Here is a 21694-nt window from a genome sequence, read left to right on the forward strand (position 1 = left end):
TTTGTATTTCATTGAAGCATTGAGGGAGAAGCTTCATAGTATTTGAATTTCTATGGATCAGACAGAAGACTGGATGGAATACTGTTGATAATATTAAGATGACATTACAGGAGTCTTGATCTCAAGTAGGTTAGTGAGAAAGACAAATATGTAATCTCAAGTGTATGATAAATGAAGTAGCTGGTAGTGTGGAGGTGTGGTTCAGGAAGGACCAAATCATAAAGGACCTTGCTTATGCTAAGAACTGGATTTTTACATTTTAGGGTTTTTTCCAGTAGCTTATAATTATGGATTTTCTTTTCATTTACTAAGTAATAGTATAAGACTTATTTCATAACTTACTTATTTCATAGCTCTGTGTTGTTGTTAATGGAAAAATAGTACCATCCAGGCAACAAATAATATTTAAATTTTTTTATTGTGAAAATACTGTAGAAAAGGGTTACAATCACATGAACAAGGTAATGAGTACATTTCTTATCAAGCATTGTTGCCTCCTCCTTCTTTGTTTTTCCCCTAGCATCCCTTCCATCTCCACAATCCATCCCTCGCCTAAATTGCAAAGTTCATTTTTTGACATAGCGTCTCCCACATCTCAGCAACCAAGATTTAAACAGTAAAAAAAAGTACCGCTCAGTTCTACTTCTCAATGGAAACCAAGTTTCGTGAGTATTTTGAAAAGTATTTACACATCATTGTTCTTAATACCAGCATAGTATTAGAAAGGAAAAAAGAAAACTGTTTCAAAATGAACAAGAAAATACTAGCTTCCAGGCCAATAAGATTTTATATAGATTGTTTTTACAAAATAGTTATCAAGTCTAACCAAGTTGTCATCACCACATATGAGCTTGTCCTGCCTGTCCCTCACTTCCCCCCTTTCTCTCTATCTCTTTCATTTATTATTATCCTAAAGTAGTTGTAAAAAAGGTGGGGGGGAGGGTGTCTGGGAATGTGGCTTAGTGCTAGAGTGCTTGTCTGACATGCATGAAGCCCTGGGTTCAATTCCTCAGCACCACATAAACAGAAAAGGCCGGAAGTGGTGCTATGGCTCAAGTGGTAGAGCACTACCTTTGAGCTGAAGAGCTGAGGGATAATGCCCAGGCCCAGAGTTAAAGCCCCACAACTAGGGGAAAAAAAAAAAAGTAGTTTGTTTCCTTTGTATATGAGTATAATGCATCTTGATCAATGTCACCCCTTCCATCAGTCTCCCCTCATCTACCCATTTTCTTAAAAAAAAATTGTTTCCTATTATAAGATATAGCAAAACATCCCTTTTTCTGTGAAATCCTAATTATTTATTGAGCAAACCTAGTTTTAATTAACGACCATCAGATTGAGAAAAGGTCTTTTATCATGTTTTATGAAGTATAAAACTTTCAAGATCAGGATGCTTCTTGATAGAATCAATTGAGAAATGTATTTGAATATGAAATGACACTTTAATAAAGTTTTTTTTTCTTCTATAAGAGCAGTGTAATAGCAGGTATTGATGGCTCATGCCTATAATCCTAGCTACTCAGGAGGCTGAGATCTACAGATTCCACTTCAAAGCCAAATAAAGCAGAAAAGTCCTTGAGACTCTTACCTCCAATTAACCAGTCAGAAGACCAGACTTGAGGCAAATAGTAGAGCAGAGCAGAAAAAGCCTCGTGAGAGCTCAAAGTCCGCAGTTTAAGTCCGAGTACCAGGACACACAAAAAAGCTAGGAGATACAGATAATTCTACCCTGTCTTGGAGTACTTGGAATACTGGGTTGGGATGTAACAGTGGTAAAGCACATGCTGAGTAGTCAAAAGATGTTGGGTTTAGTAACAAAAGAATTCAATCATCATCTATACTCTGAAAAAGTCAATACATTTATTAGATTGTCTTGATTTTTCTTTCCTTCTCTCTCAATGTAATTTTAAATATTCGATATTGAATTATTGCTTAGGTTACTTTGCCTCCTAGTCCCTAAGGTAGTCCATGTGACTCAGAGGTTTCTTATTTAATGGACAAAATTCCTTAATAGGAAATTTGAATTATTTAGTCTATAATAACAAACATCTTCAGATATCCAGGCATAAAATAATTTTATATTCTGTGGTTGGCCTTAGATGTTTAAAATCCAGCATAAAGCCAAAGGAAGAGAAGAGACTCAAAAGGAAGAAAATGGGTTAGTATTAGGTAATAACATCTGCAGTTGGTCTATAGGGTATTAAAGAATTTGTTTTTCTAGGTAAGAATTGGGAATATTAGTATAAAAATAAACATTTTTGACTAAAGTTTTGATAAATAACATTAATAGGTACTATATTCTTTTATGTAGAACAAATTTTGGGTTTACATATCAATTAAAATTGAGTTCTTTATCATTTCTGCTATATTCCAAGAGCTAATTCATTTGTTATAAACTGATATCTGATATAATGTAGGTATTTTATGATATTTTAAACATTAGAGTAATAACAATTTCAGTCATCTATTCCCAGAGGAAAGATTTTGGTTTTTTTTTATGGTTGTTGTTTTTTGTTTGTTTGTTTGGTCTATCATGAGGCTTGAACTCCAGACTGGACTATGAGCTCTTTTGCTCAAAGCTAGGGCTCTACTACTTTGAGCCACAGTGCCACTTCCAGTTTTCTGGTGGTTAATTGGAGATAAAAGACCAACTTTCCTGTGGGGGCTGGCTTCAAACCGCAGCCCTCAGATCTCAGCCTCCAGAGTAACTAGAATTATAAGTGTGAATACCAGTACCTGGCTTAGAAAGATTTTCATTTTTGGAATAAAATACAGGCAAACATAAAATCTTGCTTTAAGTTTTTAATTTATAAAATTAATCAGAATTTTTCTGCCTGAGAAGTGATACTTTAAAATATTATACTTCCTAAAACTGGAGTTTTATCAGGTTAAGACATGTTAGCTTATAGGAGGAAGTGGTGCTGTGGCTCAAAGAGAGAGAGTGCTAGCCTTGAGCCTAAAAAAAAGCTCGGGGACAGCACTCAGGCCCTGAATTCAAGCCCCATAACTAGAAAAAAAAAAAAAAAAAAGAAAGGGGGAAAAATGAGTTTTCTTGGATATATATAAAATTTGAATATTTTATTAATTGGGTTTGTATGAACAAGAGTAATGAATAACTTGTTGACTTTTCCCAAATAATACTAAGTCAAATAAAAATTGTAGAGTATATATTTCGGTGTTCGTTTGATTACAGGAGAAGCACATTTTTCAATTGAAAATATTTTGGCCCCTTATGTTTAGCTATAAATTGGTAATGACAAGAATACAATTCTGATCGTTCTGATTATTGTTCCTGTTTCCTAAGAACTAGATACTGGTCCTGTGAATTTTTTCAGGTCTTGCTCTCATCATTTATTCTTATTTGAAATACTTACATTTTTTCTTCGTATAGAGTAGAGTTTAAATTTCTTAATCTAGCAGACAAAATTGAAATCTCTACTTAAGAAATTCCTGAACGGGGGCTGGGAAGTTGGCTCAGTGGTAGAGCACTTGCCTTGCATGCCTGAGGCCCTGGGTTCAATTCCTCAGCACCACATAAGCAAAAAGAAAAAAGCCGGAAGTGGTGCTGTGGCTCAAGTGGTAGAGCGCTAGCCTTGAGCTGAAGAGCTGAGGGACAGTGCCCAGGCCCAGAGTTCAGGCCCCACGACCGGACCAAAAAAAAAAAAAAAGAAATTCCTGAACATCCTACAAGTCACTGTTTTCTCTCTGAACTCTTTTCTTGATTACCTAACTAGAAATGATCTACTTGTTTCTTTAACAGTACCTTGCCTTGTATTAAAACTTTTGTTGTGTTAATTGCTTACTAATTTACAAAGTGATACAGTACTTATCACTATATCATCTATATTCATATACTGAACAAAATGTACCAATTATAGTCTTATGTTCAAGACAAACAGCAGTGCAGGAGAATCTAAATTTCGGTCTTCGTGGAATTTATTTTCTTGTTTGGGAAGCAGTGATGAGGGAGAAAGACTATATAGATGCATAGAAATTTTTTAGATTCAAGTGCTTTGATTATAAAACATAATAACATGATAGAAACTTTGCAACTTAAAACTTCAATCTTTATAAGATGATCATAGAGGGTCTCTTTGGAGATGTGCTATCTATTCCATGTCCTGAAGGATATGAAGTAGTAGTCATAGGAAGATTTGGAAGTAGATTTTGCAGTTGAAGGATAAGGCAGGAAAGAGAGGCAGAAGTCAGAAAAGTAAACAGTAGAAGCAAGCCCTTGTCCTTTTTTTATATATGCCCTTGCCCTCAAATAACTGACTGGCTTGATCCAGGGGTTATGTGAGACATAAATGTTACTTTCTCTGCTCAAAAAATATTGTAACTTTGTGTCCATCTTAAAGGTATTTAAGTTTTGGGGGGAAAAAGACATGAGATAAGTTGTGGGAATTTTATGAATTTTGGGAAAAACTAAAATTGTTGTAATTGCATACGAGGTAAGATACTTGGTTATCTCTGCATGTTCTTATCGGTGGAAATGAATTGTTTAAAAACAAAATCAAGAAGGGGTAACAGTGCTTGATAGGGAATGTACTCCTTTACTCATGTAACTGTAATTCCTCTGAACAGTACTTTACAATAAAAAATACATATTAATTAAAAAAACAAAAAGTGGGAGAGAGCAAAGAAAGGGGTGACATTGTCCAAAAAGAAATGTACGCATAGCCGGGCGCCAATGGCTCACGCCTGTAATCCTAGCTACTCAGGAGGCTGAGATCTGAGGATCATGGTTCAAAGCCAGCCCCGGCAGGAAAGTCCGTGAGACTCTTATCTCCAATAAACCACTAGAAAACCAGAAGTGACTCTGTGGCTCAAGTGGTAGAGCGCTCTCCTTGAGCTGAAGAGCACAGGGACAGCACCCAAGCCCAGAGTTCAAGTCCCAAGACCGACCAAAAAAAAAAAAAAAAGTATGCATTACCTGACTTAAGTAACTCTTACCCTTCTGTACATCACCTTTATAATAACAATAAAAAATAATAAAATTAAAAGTTAAAAAAATTGAGATTAGATGTGGCTGAATGGTAGAGCTCAAAAAGTTTTAATAAAATAATCACTTTTATTTATTATCACATGAATTATGTAAATTTTGTCATATAATTACAACATTTTAATCATCTTGTAAGTGTATACTAAAGTACATTAACCAACCTCTTGTTAATAATTAGGAAATTCAAATATTTCAATATGTAAGTAATGTTGAATATCTTTGGGTTATAAGTTTTAGTGCATGTATCTAATTATACATAGGCTGATTTCTTGTAACTGGTCTTGCTTAATATAAGCATTTAAAAATCTCTGAAAGACAGATGACGCTTAATTTCATATATATTCAAAATTATTTCAAAATATATTTAAAAATAAAAATAGTACTCTTATTTTTATTTCTTTGGTTTCTTAATGCAATAAAACATTTTTCTGTGTTTGTGTGTGTGGTGGTGCTGTGAACTGAACTCAGGGCCTTGCACTTGCTAGGTAGGCACACTACCACTTGAGCCATACCACTGGTTCTTTTGCATTAGTTATTTTCAAGATAACATCTTACATTTTGGCTTGGGCTGGCCTGACTGTAATCCTCCTACTTATTTATGCTTCTCCCTTGTTACTGAGGATAACAGGCATGCACTACTGCAACCAGCCATTTGTTGAGATGAAGTCTCTTGAACTTTTTGGCCTCAGCTGGCTTCAAACTACAATCCACCAGTCTCCACCCCCTGAGTCAACTATTTATTCTCATGTTAATTGCCCATATTTTCACAAGATGCCTAGAAAGCTTTTTGAAAGGAGAAAGTAACATTTTTAAGGTTTTTAAAAAATTTCCCCCTCTTGTAAGCAAGGCTTAAGGCTGTGTAACAATTTAAATTGAAAGTATTTCAGAATGGTTTCCTTACTGTAGTGCAGTGGGGGACTTTGAAAGCATAATCCAGAGCAGTGGTTGGTACTTTCACCCTGGTACATATCAGTGATTGAGCCTTAAACTCGGTGATCTCGACTTAATTGTGTTTTGAGATCTACTCAAGCTACTAAAAGGATTCTACAGTACAGGCTCATAAACTTAGTTCCATAGCTATCACAACTTTTTTTTTTCACCTGCAAGGGCCAGGGTTTTATACTAAAATACTGTTTTAGAATTTAGCATTTAGTTAGCAGTTTATTCTATAAATGTGTCTTCATTAGATATACTTGTTAGATGAATTTTAAATTATTTCTTAAACCAATACCACCATTTTTTCCCCCTCGGTTGTGGGGTCTGAACTTGGCCTGGGCACTGTCCCTCAGCACTTCAGCTCAAGGCTAGCGTTCTACTACTTGACCCACAGCGCCACTTCCAGTTTTTTCTGCTAATGTGGTGCTAAGGAATCGAACCCAGGGCCTCATGCATGCAAGGCACACACTTTACCACTGAACCACCTTCCCAGCCCAATACCACCATTTTTACTTTTCTCATTTGAATCTAATTTCTAAATTACATGTAGTAAAAACTTAAAGTCTACTTGAAAACTTTTACTAAATAGCTTGAATTATATTAATTCATAACATCCCCTAAGTCAAGAGTAATAAGACAATTTTTCCTAAGGATATTAAGTTATTTTGGGTAACTTATTCTTTATTTTGAATAATACTTTCTCATAAGTAGGCTTTATGAGAAATCCTAGGTTAATCATAAATGATGACTATATAAAAAATCCTGTACACTGAATCATGCACTGTGAGTAACAGGATCTTGAAAGCCTTTTGTAAAACTAAATCATTTTCATAAGAGTTATTTCAGATGGAGCAAAATTTATTCATATTTGCTCTTTTCAGATATGAAAGAAAGACTGACACTGTGGCTATAATTCTGTAATTATAGTTACTTGGGAGGCTGAAGCAGAGGATTGCAGTTTGAGACCAGCCCAGGCAAAAAATTCAAGACTCTATCTCAGCCAATAGCTAGCACAAGTGGTAGGCACCTGATAAGATTGGAAAGATTGCAGTTCCAGGCAAATAGGTTTGTGAGACTCTTACCTCAGTGAAAGAAGTTGGGTGTGTTTTTGCACACCTGTCATCCAAGCTGTGACAGTAAAATAGAATTATTAAATAGATGTGAACCTGGGCAAAAAGTGTGAGCCTATCTTAGAATGACCAGTGTAATCCTAGATACTCAGAAGGCTGAGATCTGGGGATCTCAGTTCGAACCCAGGCGGGTAGGAAAGTCTCTGAGACTATTATTTTCAATTAAGTGCCCAAAAAGACAGAAGTAGAGCTATGGCTCAAGTGGTAGTGTGTTACCTTTGAGCACAAAATCTCAGGGACAGGGAGCAGGCCCTAAATTCAGGTCCTGGCACTGGAACAACAACAAAAAACAGGACTGGAGGCATAGGTTAGTAGTAGAACACATACCTAGTAAGCTCAAGGCTCTTCAGTTCAAACCCCAGACCTACTCTCTTCCCACAAAAAAATGAAAGGAATTTTTTCTGAATATAACTTTAAGCACTTAATATATAAGCCTAATTAATTATAGTGATATGTCTAATTAATTATAGTAATTTGTAATAACTGGGAATAATAAATTAGTTCATTCGGCAGAAACATAGGGAGGATATATGTGTTTGTATATGATAAAGAAGAAAAAATCCAGAGTACAAAGAAAACAGGTAACACTTCATAATCATACCTTCCAAAAGAGAACTTCTGAATTATTTTGATGTGTCTTTTATTTTTCATATACCTATTTTTTTGTTTGATGACAAAGTCTGGCTCAAGCCCTTCTAGAACTAACTATATTATAGGTCAAGCTAACCTTGAACTCATGATCTTCCTGTCTCAGCCTCCCAAATTCTGGGTTTACAGGTATGTACCACAATGCCTGGCTTTATATATACATACATATAGATATGTGTATGTTTATATATAATGTTGAATAAAATTGAACTGCCTCTAACATACTATTAAGTATGATTAAGTAGATTATTTCTTGTCATACTATTGGTTTGAAAAATACCAGCTTTTAGTAAGTATACTTCATTTTAAATGCTGGTTTAGTATTCTTTCAGATTATAAATAATAGAAATCTGCCCATTCCCATGTTAAACAATTAAAATCAAATTTTATATTCTTGGAAGTTTAGATATTGTCCTAATTCATAGAATTAGTCATTTAAACATATTGTGATTAGATGTAAATGAAATGTAGAATTTGCATTTAAATAGTACATTTAATGGAACAGTAAAACCTGTTGAAATTTTTTTAAGAAGGGAGGGTGGATGCAGAAGGAGATGGAGCAGATAAACTTGGTCAGGATACATTATATATGTGGAAAGGTCACAAGGAAACTTCTTAAGCAACTAATGTATGCTAATAAACTAAGCCCCAAATTTATGTATCTAGCTGCTCTAAGTATTGTCCTATTTATATTAACTCCTTTATTTTGTACTTCTATTTTCATTTTATAAAGGACTGCATTGAAGCATGGTGAGGTTAAGTATCTAAAGTTAAGCAGCTGGAGTGGCAAGAGCAGAAGATTTAACCTAGGCTAGCACTCCAAGGTTCTGGTCTTGTTCACTGTGCTGTGCTATCATAGTCTTTTAGATTCAAACATAATTTGAGTGGATACACTTACTAGAATTGTGGTTTTACTTTGCCACGAACATGTAAACCACATCTGGAAGAGATTGAACGTATTGTTGTCCTGCTCACCTCCAGCATCCCATGCTAATTGTCCTGTGGACCTCACTCACCTCATTCTATTTATTATGCATTATCAGATTCCTTGGCTTGCCCTGGGTGGGCGAGGCTGGGTGCCTGGCGAGGTCCCAGGCTGGCTGTGGGGCATGCAGGTCTCTTGTGTCCTGCTGTGGAGTGTGTATGTGTGGGAGGTAGGGTTGTGTTAGGGGAGATTCGGGGTCGGGAAGCCGAGCGTGAAGCAGCGGTGTAATCCACTGGATGCAGACCAAGGCGCTCCCCATTCCGGTAGCCAGCCCACGGATTGGCTAGACGTGGGCACACGTGACCGACATGTGGTTGTATTGGCGCAGCCCGCTGGGGTGTCACTGGAGACGGAATGGAGGTGCTGCGGGGCTCGGAAATGGGGTAGGTGCTGGAGCAGTGATGACCAGGCTTGCTTCGAGAGGAGGGAGGAGGCAATTTTCCATGGACTGTCTTAAACTGGTAGCCTTTCCCTGGCACGGGGGTCCACTGCCATTTGCCAAGCTAAAGAGGCAGGGGCGTAGTCCCTCTCCTTTCCCCCACCCCCACTGCAGCACGGGAGATAGATTTCCCGTGCTTGGGATCCAGGGTTTTTGACAGAAGAGGAAGAGGGGGGGAGGGGCAGAAGTGTTACTGGGAGGCCGTTGAGAAAGCTGGTTTTAAAGCTAGCAGGGGTTTTGTTTTTATAATGCCTGTTGACAGTGAAATAGAATAACAGTATCTAAGGAAACCAGTAGAGGACAACAAAGAATGGAGGATATTCATGGCGAAGAGCAAAAGCTCTAGTCCATTCAAAGGCTCCTTTTCCTCCCTGGCCACAAGGACACATGTCTTAGTAGCCAAAAGGGGAGATACAAAGCAGCTCTTCTGATGGCTGATGTGGAATCGATGGAAAGACTGCTGGGGTAGGAAGAAAAGAAGGCAGGTACTGCAGAGCTTGAGTGATTTGGTTGACTGGTGAAATATTGGTCACTAGTAATGTACCTGCTTTTAAAACATCTAAGAAAACTCCCGGTGAATAGGGTGTGGAAAAGGTACCAGTGTCTTTTGTTAGTTACAAACTGCAGTGGTAGTGGCTTTTTGCAGATGACTGCAGCAGTGCTTTTCTTTCTGTGTCAGGCTGAAAGGACAACTGCAGAGGAATAAGAAACCTTGCAGTAAATGCTAGGGGTAGAAGTCCATTTATGAGAAGCCGTAAGTTCATTATTGCATCCTGAAAAGGAGAAAAACATGTTTTTCTAATAGGAAAAATAGGCTATGAATATTTTGACTGTGGAATGTATCAGACACTGATTCTACATCACAAAAGAGATGCTCATGCTTGAGTTCTTTGATTTAACACAAATCCTATAGGAAATCTTAATAAATTATGTATGAAACAGTGAGTCTTTTGTAACCTATATTGCCATTAATTAGATCGTTTATGAGCAAATAACTTCATAATAGAAATTATTTTGTAATTTTTTGAGAAAATTTTTGTGATAATTTTTCATAGGCCTGATGTTTAAGATTGTATTTGCTAAGTAATTTTCTATTTCTCTTTTGCCACTTTTAAGATATCAGTGAATAGTCTACAGGAAAACATTTTAAAGCACCATTCTTTTTCGTTTAGGTGATAAATTTCTGTTTAGTGAATACCCATAAGGTAGAATCTTGATATAAGGTGTTTTTCATTGCACTTATTTGGGCCTTTACTTGACTGTTTAAAAAGGTATGTTTTCAGGAGGAGTATAATTTTAATGCCTTGTTTTTTGCATATTTATGATAGCCTGTCTACCACACCTCCTCACTCTGACCTACAATGACAGTGGCTTCATTGTAAAGCCCTCCAGGATCAGTGACAGAGCCTCTTAAATAGTGTTTGTATAATAGTGCTAAGAGAACTTATCACTTGATTTCAATAATTTTTAAGATAAAAAATTGGATATGAAAATTTTTTAATGATTTCTGCTTAAAAATTACTTAATCATAGAGTTTAGAATCAATAGTACTAATGTCTTTTTAAAATCTGGTAGAAACTAGCTAGAAGTAAAGATGTCACATTGAAATTTGTAACATAAAAGCTGATATTCAGTCCTTTAAATCCCAGTTTTTGGCATTTATTTTCTCATTCTAGCAATTTAGTGTGGCTTTATTTTCATTAGACATGTTAGAGTTCTCTTGAGTATGCAATGACTTTATCCAAGGTCATATATTCTATAAGGATGTAAAGAATTTATGTCTTCTTTTTCAGTTCTATAAAACTGTTTTATAATGCTTCTTATGTATAGCATACAAAATATATAACATCATTTGAAAAAATGTAAGTTGCTGACATTCAAGTGAATAGGAAGTTCATGATTGTGGGGTTATAACTACAATACAAAATGTTTTATAAAATACTTGGTAGCTAAGCAAATAAGGAGGCACCAGTTTTCACAATGACATTCACGAATACATTTTTAAAGATCTTATTAATCCTGTAATTAATGATAAATTGAAATATTGTTCCAAAGTAAAGAAATAAAGGACTAAAACTTTAAAAAATTATTTCATTTTTTCCATAGAATAAGATATATATGACAGATGTTGGTAGCTAAGTGGTCTTTGAAATTATTTGTTTTATTTTTGCTTCTATTTTGTTACTTATTTTTGGAAGTACTGGGATTGAAATCAAGACTTTGTGCTTGCTAGGTAATGCTCTACTACTTGAGCCATATTCTCAGTCCTTTTGCATTTAGGTTTTGTTTGTTTATTTTTTTAGATACAGTCTTGTACTTTTGCCCAAGAGTGGCTTGGACCAAGATTCTCCTAATTCCTAATGCCAAGTAGCTTGTATCTCTGGGCATGTCTTAGCATACCAAGCTTATTTTTGAGACAGAGCTTGCTGAGGATGGCCTTGAACCAGATTTTCCTATCTTTGCCTCTTGAGTAGCTGGAAGTACAAGCATGTACCATCATCCCCATCCTTAACTTCACATGATTTATATTTTTATATGTTCAATTTCTATCCCCATCACCACCATTTTAAAAATTAGAATCCAATCTGAAACCTATCTGAACAAGCACATAAGATGGGGTAGAAGATGATGATTTAGAAAAGATGAATACTTGAAGAATTATATTCACTACTTATTTATCTGAATTACCTATCAAATGCCAAATCTATGAAAGGTGATGAATAAAAATGATACATGATAACTGAGAAATTCATATAGAACCATGTGAAATTTTATTGTAGACAACATTGATAACTGTGGCTACTTCTAGGAACTTCAAAGATTTATTAAGTCTGAAGTATCTTCTAATTTAGAGGAAGGTGGTAGGTTATCCTTTGAAATAGTATTCCTTTTTTTAAAAAGTCTACTTGGAAAATAATCTTGAAAAGTAAATGACTTTTGAAGTATGAACACATACAGTAAAAAGGTTCAGGGATAGCATTCTACCACTTGAGCCACAGAACAACTTCTGGCTTTTTCCGAGTAGTTTATTGAGGATAAGAATCTCACTGACTTTCCTGCCCAGACTGGCAGGAACTGAGATTCTCAGATCCTAGCCTCCTGAATAGCTAGGATTACAGGTATGAACTACTGGCACCCAGCTAAATCTTTTAATTCTCCATAGTATTAACTTATAAGGATGGATATATATATATATATATATATATATATATATATATATATATTCACTAATTCTTGTTTTGATAAAGGTGACTTTTGATGCTTATTTATTTTTATTGTATCTTTTAAAAATATTTTATTGCAATAAAATATTAAATAAAATTCACCATCATAACTACATATAACTGTACCTTTATATTATGCAGCTATAACCATCCATCTGCAAGGCTTTTTCGTGTTCCTCAGTTGAAATTCTGAGAACACTAACTTCCTAGTTTCCCCCTTTACTCATGGGAGGCAGCCAAATATCTCTATGAATTTGGCAGTTCAAGGAACTTAAAAGTCATATAATATTGATCCCTTTATGCTGGAATATTTGACAGCATCATATCTTCAAGTTTCATTCATTTTGTAATGTATATGAATTCCCTTTTCAAGGCTGAATAATAGTCTTTTACATGCATATAACACATTTTGTGTTTTTATTCCTCTACCAATGTGTACTTGGGTTCCTTCTATCTTTTGTCTTTTATAAATAATGCTGCTATAAGCACAGGTGTATGTAAACTGTTCCTGCTTTTACTTCTTTTGTGAATATATCCAAGTCTGTTTTTAACTTGGATATTATAATATTGTAAACTCAATACAGTTTTTAAGATCTATTTTAACTTTATTGAGTTTAGGGTGTTACTACTGCTAAAAAGTATGCCATTGTATTTATCACTACTCTAATGAAGGCCTTGGGATTTTTCAGATCCTTTCACCACAAACACTGTAATGGTGTATGTCCTTGTTCATGATTGTGTTATAGATTGTGTTAGTTACAAGTCACTATTTAACAAATCACACCAAAACTTGGTGGATTAAAAAAATAAACATTTATTATTTTAGAGTTTCTTTGAGGCAGGAATTCAGGAATGTCTTAGTAGGTTGTCTAACTCAATCTCTCATGAAGTTGCAGTCATCTGAAAGACTTGATCAGACTAGAGGATCTGTTTCATGATCACTCATTGACATAGTCTCTGTTTCTCCCTGGCTCTCAGCAAGAGGGTTTAGTTCCCTACTATCTGGGCCTCTCAGTGGGGCTGCATGAATGTCTTTGTGACATGGCAGCCTTCTTCCCCTAAGGAACACAACAAGAACTAGAAAGAAACCATTTATGACCTGGTTTTAAGCTGCACACCATCATTTCTACCATATTATGGTCATTTGGAGTCACCAAGTCTGGGCCAAAAAAGAAATGAAATAGGCTCCACTTCTTAAAGGAGTAGAATCAACAAATTCATAGATAACTTTTAAGATCATCTTATAGACCAGTAAGAAGATTTCACTGGAATTTAGCCCTACGAGAGGGATCCCTGTGTTGGCATCACTTTCTGTTGTTGTAACAAGTGACCACAAATTTTATGGTTTAAATAAAAAGAGACATACTGTCTTCCATTCCTTGAGGTCAGAAGTTCAAAATGGTTTTACCAAACCAAAATCTAGTTATCAGTAACACTACCTTTTCCCTAAAGGTCATAGGGAATAATACATTTTTTTTCTTTTTCTAGTGTCTAGAAGCCTCCTGAATTTCTTAGCTCATAGTGCCTTTCTTCATCTTCAGTGCCAGCAACATACAAAATCTCTCTTCTAAGCAGGTGCTGGTGGTGCATACCTGTAATCCTAGTTACTCAGGAGGCTGAGATCTGAGGATCACAGTTTGAAACCAGCCTAGGCAGAAACACCCATGAGACTCATCTCTGGTTAACCACAGAAAGAAGCTGGAATTGGAGCTGTAGCTTAAGTTGTAGAGCACTAGCCTTGAGCAAAAGAAGCTCAGGGACAGCTCCCTGAGTTCAAACCCCAAGTGCTAACGCGCGTGTGTGCGCACTCACGCACACACACAATCTTGTACTGTGACCTTCTGTATCTCCAACTGACTAATTGGCCTCTTTGTGAAAACAAGGTCCTTGACATTGGTGCCAACCAGACAGTCTAGGAAAATCTGAAATCTGTTTAAAGATTTTTACTTAATCACATCTGCAAAGTCCCTGTAGCCATATAAGGTAACACACTTACAGGCTTGGGGGATTATGATGACATGGATATCTTTGCAAGGTTATTGTGTCAACCATAGGTATACAAACATAATTCTTTTTTCCATTTGTCATTTTCGTCATGGGGCTTGAAATCTGGGCCTGGGTGCTGTCCCTGAGTACTTTAGCTCAAGGCCAGCACTCTACCACTGAGTCACAGCGCCACTTCCCGTTTTTGAGTGGTTAATTGGAGATAAGAAAGGCTGGCTTTGAAACACAATTCTCTGATCTCAGCCTCCTAAGGATTATAGGCTTGAGCCACCAACAAGCGCCTGGCACAAACACAGTTCTTTATCTTTTTTAAATTAAAGCATTTTAAAGTTACTTTTTAAAATAATACTTTTGTGAATTTACTTTTAGAGGAGTAACTTCAGATTTTCACTTACCAGATTCGTTATGTCTCTTAAGATGGTAGGCAGATTCCACTGAGTAGTATTAAGATATATATTTTTTACTAGATACTTTTAGCTTATTGGTTTTATTCACTTAATTTATGTAAATTGCATTAGTTACTTCTGATATAGTCTGTCATAATTGTTGAGAAATGTTAAAGCAAAATTCCCTTACAGAGTTTTCCTTTGTACCTCTTAGGCCTGTTATAACACTGCTCCTGTGAATACTCTATTTAGATCCTAGCCTCCTTATACTGTCTGGTCACCTAGTCACATTGTTTCAATTCATACTTACATCTTTACCTCCCTGTTTGCCCTGATTACTTTATACTATATTTCACCTAAAGTTCTGTTTCCCCACAACATCTGAGTTTTAATCATAGTGTCCTTTTTCCTGGAATACTGTCTTTGTACTGCCTTTCAAGTCCCTCTACAACTGCATTATAGCTGTATGTGGTATAGTACTTAAAATTCCAGCACTTGGGAGATTCAATCAGGAGGATCTCAAGTTATAGATTAGCCTAAGCTACATAGTCTGAGACCCTATATCAAAAATCATGTATTCAGCCAGGCACCAAAGGCTCAAGCCTAGCTATTCAGGAGGCTGAGACCTGAGGATCTTGGCTCCAAGCTAACCCTGGCATAAAGTATGTGAAACTCTTGTCTCCAATTAACCACCAAAAAGCTGGAAGTGGAGCTGTGACTCAAGTAAGTGGTAAACTGCTGGCAGTACTCAGGCCCTGAGTTTAAGCCTAAGGACTGGCACCAAAAGAATAATTTACTCAAGGCCAACTACCTAGTGGCTTATGCCAGTAATCCTAACTAAAGACCAGAACAGGCAGGAAAATTCACAAAACCTCTTCTCTACCCAGAGCTGGGTGTGGTGGCATATGCTTGTCATCCTAGCTATATAGAGGCTGAGATTGGTAGGACTGAGGTCCCAGGCAAGCCCAAAGATAAAAGTCACAGCAACTGATTGCATTGGAAAAATGGGAAGGGGGGAAAAAGTGAGTAAGATCTTACATTGGTTGCTGTTCTTAAAAAGAGAAAAAAAAAAAAAACTAAAATGACTGAGGTATAAAGGCACTTGGAATTAAAACTTTTAATTGGCTTATTTATTTGGAATCTGATAAAGTTGTTCAGTTTTTGTACTTGTTCCTTTTCCAGCCAATTATTTGAATTTCAAAAAAAAATCTTAACTGTGCTTACTAGAATTGCTAGGATTGTGGTAAATAAAAATGGTGATAACTGAACTGGCCTAGTGGTAGTGCTTGCCTAGCATGCATGAGGCCATGGGTTTGATTCCACAGTACCACATAAATAATATATTTTTGTAATAGTGATACTTTAAAGAAAATGCCTCTGTTCTTCATTTTAAAGAGAGATGTATCTGACATTTTAATATTAAGAACAATGTTTATTATAGGTTCAGGTATCTTCATAGTTCCGTTATACCATATAAACAATATTCACTGTGGATATTGACTATTATCAAACTTTTTCTTTACCTGTTCTTTACCTATAGCGCTTTTCTTTAATGTAGTAATGACACTGACATTAAGCTATGTTTGCATTATTAAAATAATCTCACCTTGTTTCTGTACATTTTCTTCACTGTGTATTGTATATTTTTCTGATTTTTTTGTTCCCATACAATAATAGCCTGTATTAGTTTTTCCATGAAACTTTTGACTTTTATAGCACAATTATATTGACAGTATTAAATGCACTGTAGAATATTTCTGATTTCTTCTAAGAAGACTTTATAAGGTTGGAATTATTTTTGCCTTAAAAAATTTGGTAGAGAGCTGGGTGCTGATGGTTCATGCCTGTAATTCTACCTACTCAGGAGGTTAAGATCTGAGGATTGCAGTTCGAAGCCAGCCAAGGCAGGAAAGTTTATGAGACTTATCTCCAATAACCACCAGAAACCTAGAAATAGCACTGTGGCTCAAGGTGATAGAACATAGCTTTGAGCATAGAAGCTTAGGGATACACTCAGGCCCTGAATTTAAGCCCCATGATTGACCAAAAAAAAGGTCGAAAGTGTCTGACACTTTCCCTCATGTTTTGGGAGATTGGGAGGGTGGGGAGAAATGTTTAACCATTACTGCATCTATTAACTATACAGAACTGTAAAGTTGTTATGTGGTTTTTTTTTTTCCCTTCTGGGGTCAGTTTCTCATCTTTTAAATTCCATTTATATTATATCTTTTGGCTGCCTTCTCTACTGAATAGAACTTTTTGTTTTGATCTTCAAACTCTACAAAAGGGTACACAATAAAAAGGAAGACTTCTTATCATACCTCAGACCTTCTTTCTAGAAGCAGTTTCTATTTATATATAGCTTTTTTTTAAAGTGGTTTTTTAAAAATCCTTGTCCGTCCATTTATCTTTACTAAAGGATGGATGTCCATAAGACTTTAATGGTTGGCACCTTTCACTTATAAAAATCTATTTATAATATGCTGGGAATTGAACCCAAGACTTTGCACATCTAAATAAGCAAGAAGTACTCTTACCATTGAGCTTCATCTGCATTCTCATCCTCTTGTGATGGTAGTTGTGGTGGTGGTGGTGGTGGTTGTCATTATTGTTGTATTGATGGTACACTGAGTCTCACCGTTGGTTGGTAGGCTTTCTTTAATTTGAGCCTTACCTCCCACCCCTTTTTGCTTTAGTTAATTCTTTAGATAGGACCTTGAATTCATTCCTGGGTCAGTCCATTCTTTTATTTTATTCTATTTTACTTTATTTGGAAGTACTGGAGCTTGAACAGCAGGACTTTGTGCTTGCTAGGTGGGTATGCCTCCAGTCCTGAAATCTTTTTATTTACACTTCCTGAATAGGTAGGAAGACAAGTGCATACCACCATACCTAGAATTTACTTATTGATAGGAAATCTTGTGAACTTTTCTGTCCAGGCTGGCTTTGACCTTTACCTCCTAAGTATCAAGGATTAAAGGAATGAGCCACCTTGACTGGTTCAACCTCATTATTTTTCAAATGTTTTTGTACCTTCCAACAACCTTCCCATTTGAAGGGTCCTAACAACTCAATCTACTATCTACTCAGAGACATCCTTACTTCAGAGAGCTCGGGTTGGGCCATACACCCAGTTAACAAAATAATTAAAATAATGTTCCACACCGCCAGAAGAGGGTATATGCCATTTGAATGTCTTTATTTAAAAAGAAACCTATTACCATGATTAAAATGTAATGCCTTTTTTTTTTTTTTTTTTTTTGGTTAGTTGAACTCAGAGTCTGGGCACTGTACCTGAGCTGTTTTGTTCAAGGCTAATGCTCTACCACTTTGAGCACTACTTCTGGTTTTTGATACTCAAAAAGTCTTGGGGACTTTTCTGCCCAGGCTGGCTTTGAACCAGATCCTCAGATCTCAGCTTCCTGAGTACTAGGATTATAGGTGTGAACCATGGCTCCCGCTGAAGTGAAATATTTTAAAACATTTAAATCTCTGTTCTAGGGATGTAGATCAGTTATGGAACAAACATGTGCACAAGACCCAAGGCTCACTCCTTTTACTTTTTCTTTTTTTTTTTTTTTTTTGGCCAGTCATGGGGCCTAGGCGCTGTCCCTCAGCTCTTCAGCTCAAGGCAAGCACTCTACCACTTGAGCCACAGCACCACTTCCAGTTTTCTGGAGGTTAATTGGAGATAAGAGTCCCAAGAAAGTTCCTGCCTGGGCTGACTTTGAACCGCAATCCTTAGATCTTAGCCTCCTGAGTAGCTAGGATTACAGGTGTGAGCCACAGGCGTCCAGCAATATATACTATTTTAATTATAAAGGCTTTGTATAGTATTTTAATATGTAACAGGTATTCTATGATGGTTTTTCTTTTTCCTCTCTTTTTTTGAGTGTGAACTGAAGATCTTGTGCTTACTAGGGCAGGCACTCTGAACACTTGAGCATATAGCCCTGGCCTGCCTAAATCTCCTATTTACACTTCCCATGTACACTCAGCTTATTGGTGGAGACGTGGTCTCATTTACTTTTTTCCCTGGTTGCCCTCAAACTCAATCTTTCTGATCTAGGCCTAGGATGACAAGCTTGAGCCCCTGACTTTTTGTCCTATTTTTGTTAATTTAGTTTTAGTTTTTTTTTTTTTTTAATTTTTCACATGGCTATCTACAGGGGGGGAAAAGCCTTAAATGACATTCTTTTTGATCCTGTAAAACAGTTTTACAGAAAAAAATATCTGCCAATTTAGGGAGGAAATCTTTAACATCTTTATGATGTTAAATCTTCAGGTACAGATATTTGTTGAAGTCTATTTTATGTGCTTGTGTGTGCACACACCAGTCCTGAGTGTTTTTTTCTTTTTCCTCTCTCTTTTTTTTAAATCTTTCCTCTCTTTTTTGAGTTTGAACTTTTTAAGGCCTTGATGCTGTCTGAACTTTTGCTGTCTCGGAGCTTTTTTCTTTTTCTTTTTTTTTTTTTCTGTTCAAGGCTAATCCTTTACCACTTGAGCCACAGCTCCACTTTGTGCCTTTTGGTGGTTAGTTGGAGATAAGAGTCTTAAAGAGGGCTGGGAAGGTGGCTCAGTGGTAGAGTGCTTGCTTTGCATGCATGAGGCCCTGGATTCGATTCCTCAGCACCACATAAGCAGGAAAAAAAAAAGAAAGCTGGAAGTGGTGCTGTGGCTCAAGTGGTAGAGCACTAGCCTTGAGCTGAAGAGCTGAGGGACAGCGCCCAAGCCCAGAGTTCAGGCCCACGACTGGACCTCCCCCCCCCCCCAAAAAAAAAGTCTTAAAGACATCCTGCCTGGATTTGAATCAGGATTCTCCTAAGATCTCAGCCTTCTGAGTCTAGGATTACTTTTTTGTCTGTCAGAAACATCTTTATAGATTTCCACAGTGTTTTGTGTACTTTTTGTTTATGGATTACATATGTATATATATATATATATTCACTTAAAAGTATAAATGGGAATTTTTTTATCTATCTGGACTATGTCTGTAAAATATTCTTGGAAATATTCTTGTTGTTTTTTTCTTCTTAGTGCCTGTCTTGAGGTTTGAACTCAATAGGGGGGTTGGGCATTGTCCCTTAGATTTTTTTGCTCAAGGCTAGCTTCCTACCACTCTGACTTTTTGGTAGTTTATTAGAAATAGAGTCTCATGGACTTTTTTTTTTTTTTTATTGCTTGAACAGTGATCCTCAGATCTCAGCCTACTGAGCAGTTCCAGTTCCAGGCATGAGCCACCAGTGCCCAGCCAGAGGAAATATCTCTGTTTGCTTTGTACTACAATGTTTTGGTAAACTGTTTTAAAAATAATATTTAATTGATTTTTAATATATTCAAGGCATATAATTAATTTATCTGCCAATTATACTCACAGCTGTTTGCCTTTCATTTGTCAGGGTAAATCATAGTCTAGTAAAAAAAAATGGGTCTTCCTTTAGTTTGGACAATATATAGTGTTTCTGTGGAAAGTACAGTGCTGGTTTTAGAATTGATATGTGTCATATTAAGTGAGTTCAGGGGAATTTTTGTGGTTGTTTTTTATTGGTTGGTTGTTTATTTGGTTGGTTAGTGCTGGGAATTGGACCCAAGGAGTTGTACATGTTAAGTATCTATCTACCACAACTATAATACTCCTAGCCCCAAAATGTTTTTTTTATTTAGTATACACAACAGAAATGGCTATTGAATTTGTAAAATGTCTTTTCATCATTTTCAGCATGATCATATTTTTTCTGTATAGGTATATTAATATGTTAAGTAATACTAATCAGTTTTCTAGTAGTACAACTTTTTACTGTAAAGCTTATTAGATTTCTTTCATTTCTTTATGAGGTCAATTTTGGTTAAGATGTTTAAATTATCTTAAGTTATATTACTTATCTTCATGTAGGTTTTCAGATTTGTTTGCATAGAGTTAAGTGGTCTCTTATAATTCATCTGGTTTCTTGGATTTCTTTTTTTTTTTAATTTTTTATTGTGAAAATACCATACAGAGGGGTTACAATTACATGGGCAAGATAATGAGTACATTTCTTATCAAGCATTGTTGACTCCTTCGTTTCTCTTTCCCATCCCTTCCCATCTCCCGCACCCCCCCCCCCCCCCGCCAAAGTTGTAAAGTTCGTTTTTTCAACATTACAGTTTCCTGGATTTCTATTGATATTTTCTTATTTTAGGACAGTCTGGAAGTGCTGACAGATATATCTTTGTTTTACACCAAAACAATAAAAACAGTTCTATTAAAAGAAAAAATTCTAGGCCCAGCGCTGGTCCTTCCACATTTAATCCTAATTGTCTTTTTTTTTTTTTTTTTTCCTGTCGGTCATGGGGCTTGAACTCTGGGCCTGGCGCTGTCCATGAGCTCTTCACCTCAAGGCTAGTGCTCTACCATTTGAACCATAGTGCCACTTCTGGTTTTCTGGTGTGGTTAATTGGAGATGTCTCATGGACTTTCCTGCGTGGGCTGGTTTTGACCATGATCCTCAAGATCTCAGCCTCCTGAGTAGCTAGGATTACAGGTGTGAGCCACTGGCACCCGGCTAATCTTAATTATCTTTTGCCTGTGAAATCTTTCTGCCTTCTTGCCTTATTATTACACTTGTTTTTCAGTAAGCATTGGATAAAATTCTAATGAAAAGTTGTTTTTGGCTTTCTTTCCTCCTATTCTGTACTTACATAGTGAGGAATCTCTGTAGTAGAAAACTACAGAAAATAAGTTGATGTTTTTATACTTCCAGTGTATTTAAAGTCAGGTTTTCCCCATTTCACAAGATATGATAGCCATAATGTGATCACACAAGTTTCATTCATTAATTTATACCCTTAATTATTTATGGTACTAAGGATCAAAGTCAGGCCTTTTGCTTGTAGGCCACTTTGCCACTTAAGCCACACTCCCAGTCCTCAAGATCTTTGAATGTTGCTTGTGTAAAAATGA

At 36.3% G+C, this 21694-nt stretch overlaps 1 protein-coding gene across 14 annotated transcripts in view; it reads left to right on the plus strand.

Annotated features, from left to right (window-relative positions):
* Apc (APC regulator of WNT signaling pathway) overlaps positions 1-21694 on the plus strand; it is a 101121-nt gene that overhangs the window by 13942 nt on the left and 65485 nt on the right. For 3 of the 14 annotated variants that reach the window (XM_070036053.1, XM_070036054.1, XM_070036062.1), the window contains exon 1: positions 8940-9084. The exons of 8 other annotated variants lie outside the window; for them this stretch is intronic. In XM_070036053.1, the coding sequence (XP_069892154.1) occupies positions 9010-9084 (75 nt within the window). In that variant the 5' untranslated portion in view covers positions 8940-9009. Of the gene's footprint in view, positions 1-8939; positions 9085-21694 lie in introns of those variants that run through there. 3 more of the 14 variants (XM_070036048.1, XM_070036052.1, XM_070036061.1) reach the window with 1 other exon arrangement.

Source organism: Dipodomys merriami, unplaced genomic scaffold (genome assembly GCF_024711535.1).
Source record: "Dipodomys merriami isolate MVZ:Mamm:240054 unplaced genomic scaffold, mDipMer1.0.p SCAF_27, whole genome shotgun sequence".
Lineage (NCBI taxonomy): Eukaryota > Metazoa > Chordata > Mammalia > Rodentia > Heteromyidae > Dipodomys > Dipodomys merriami.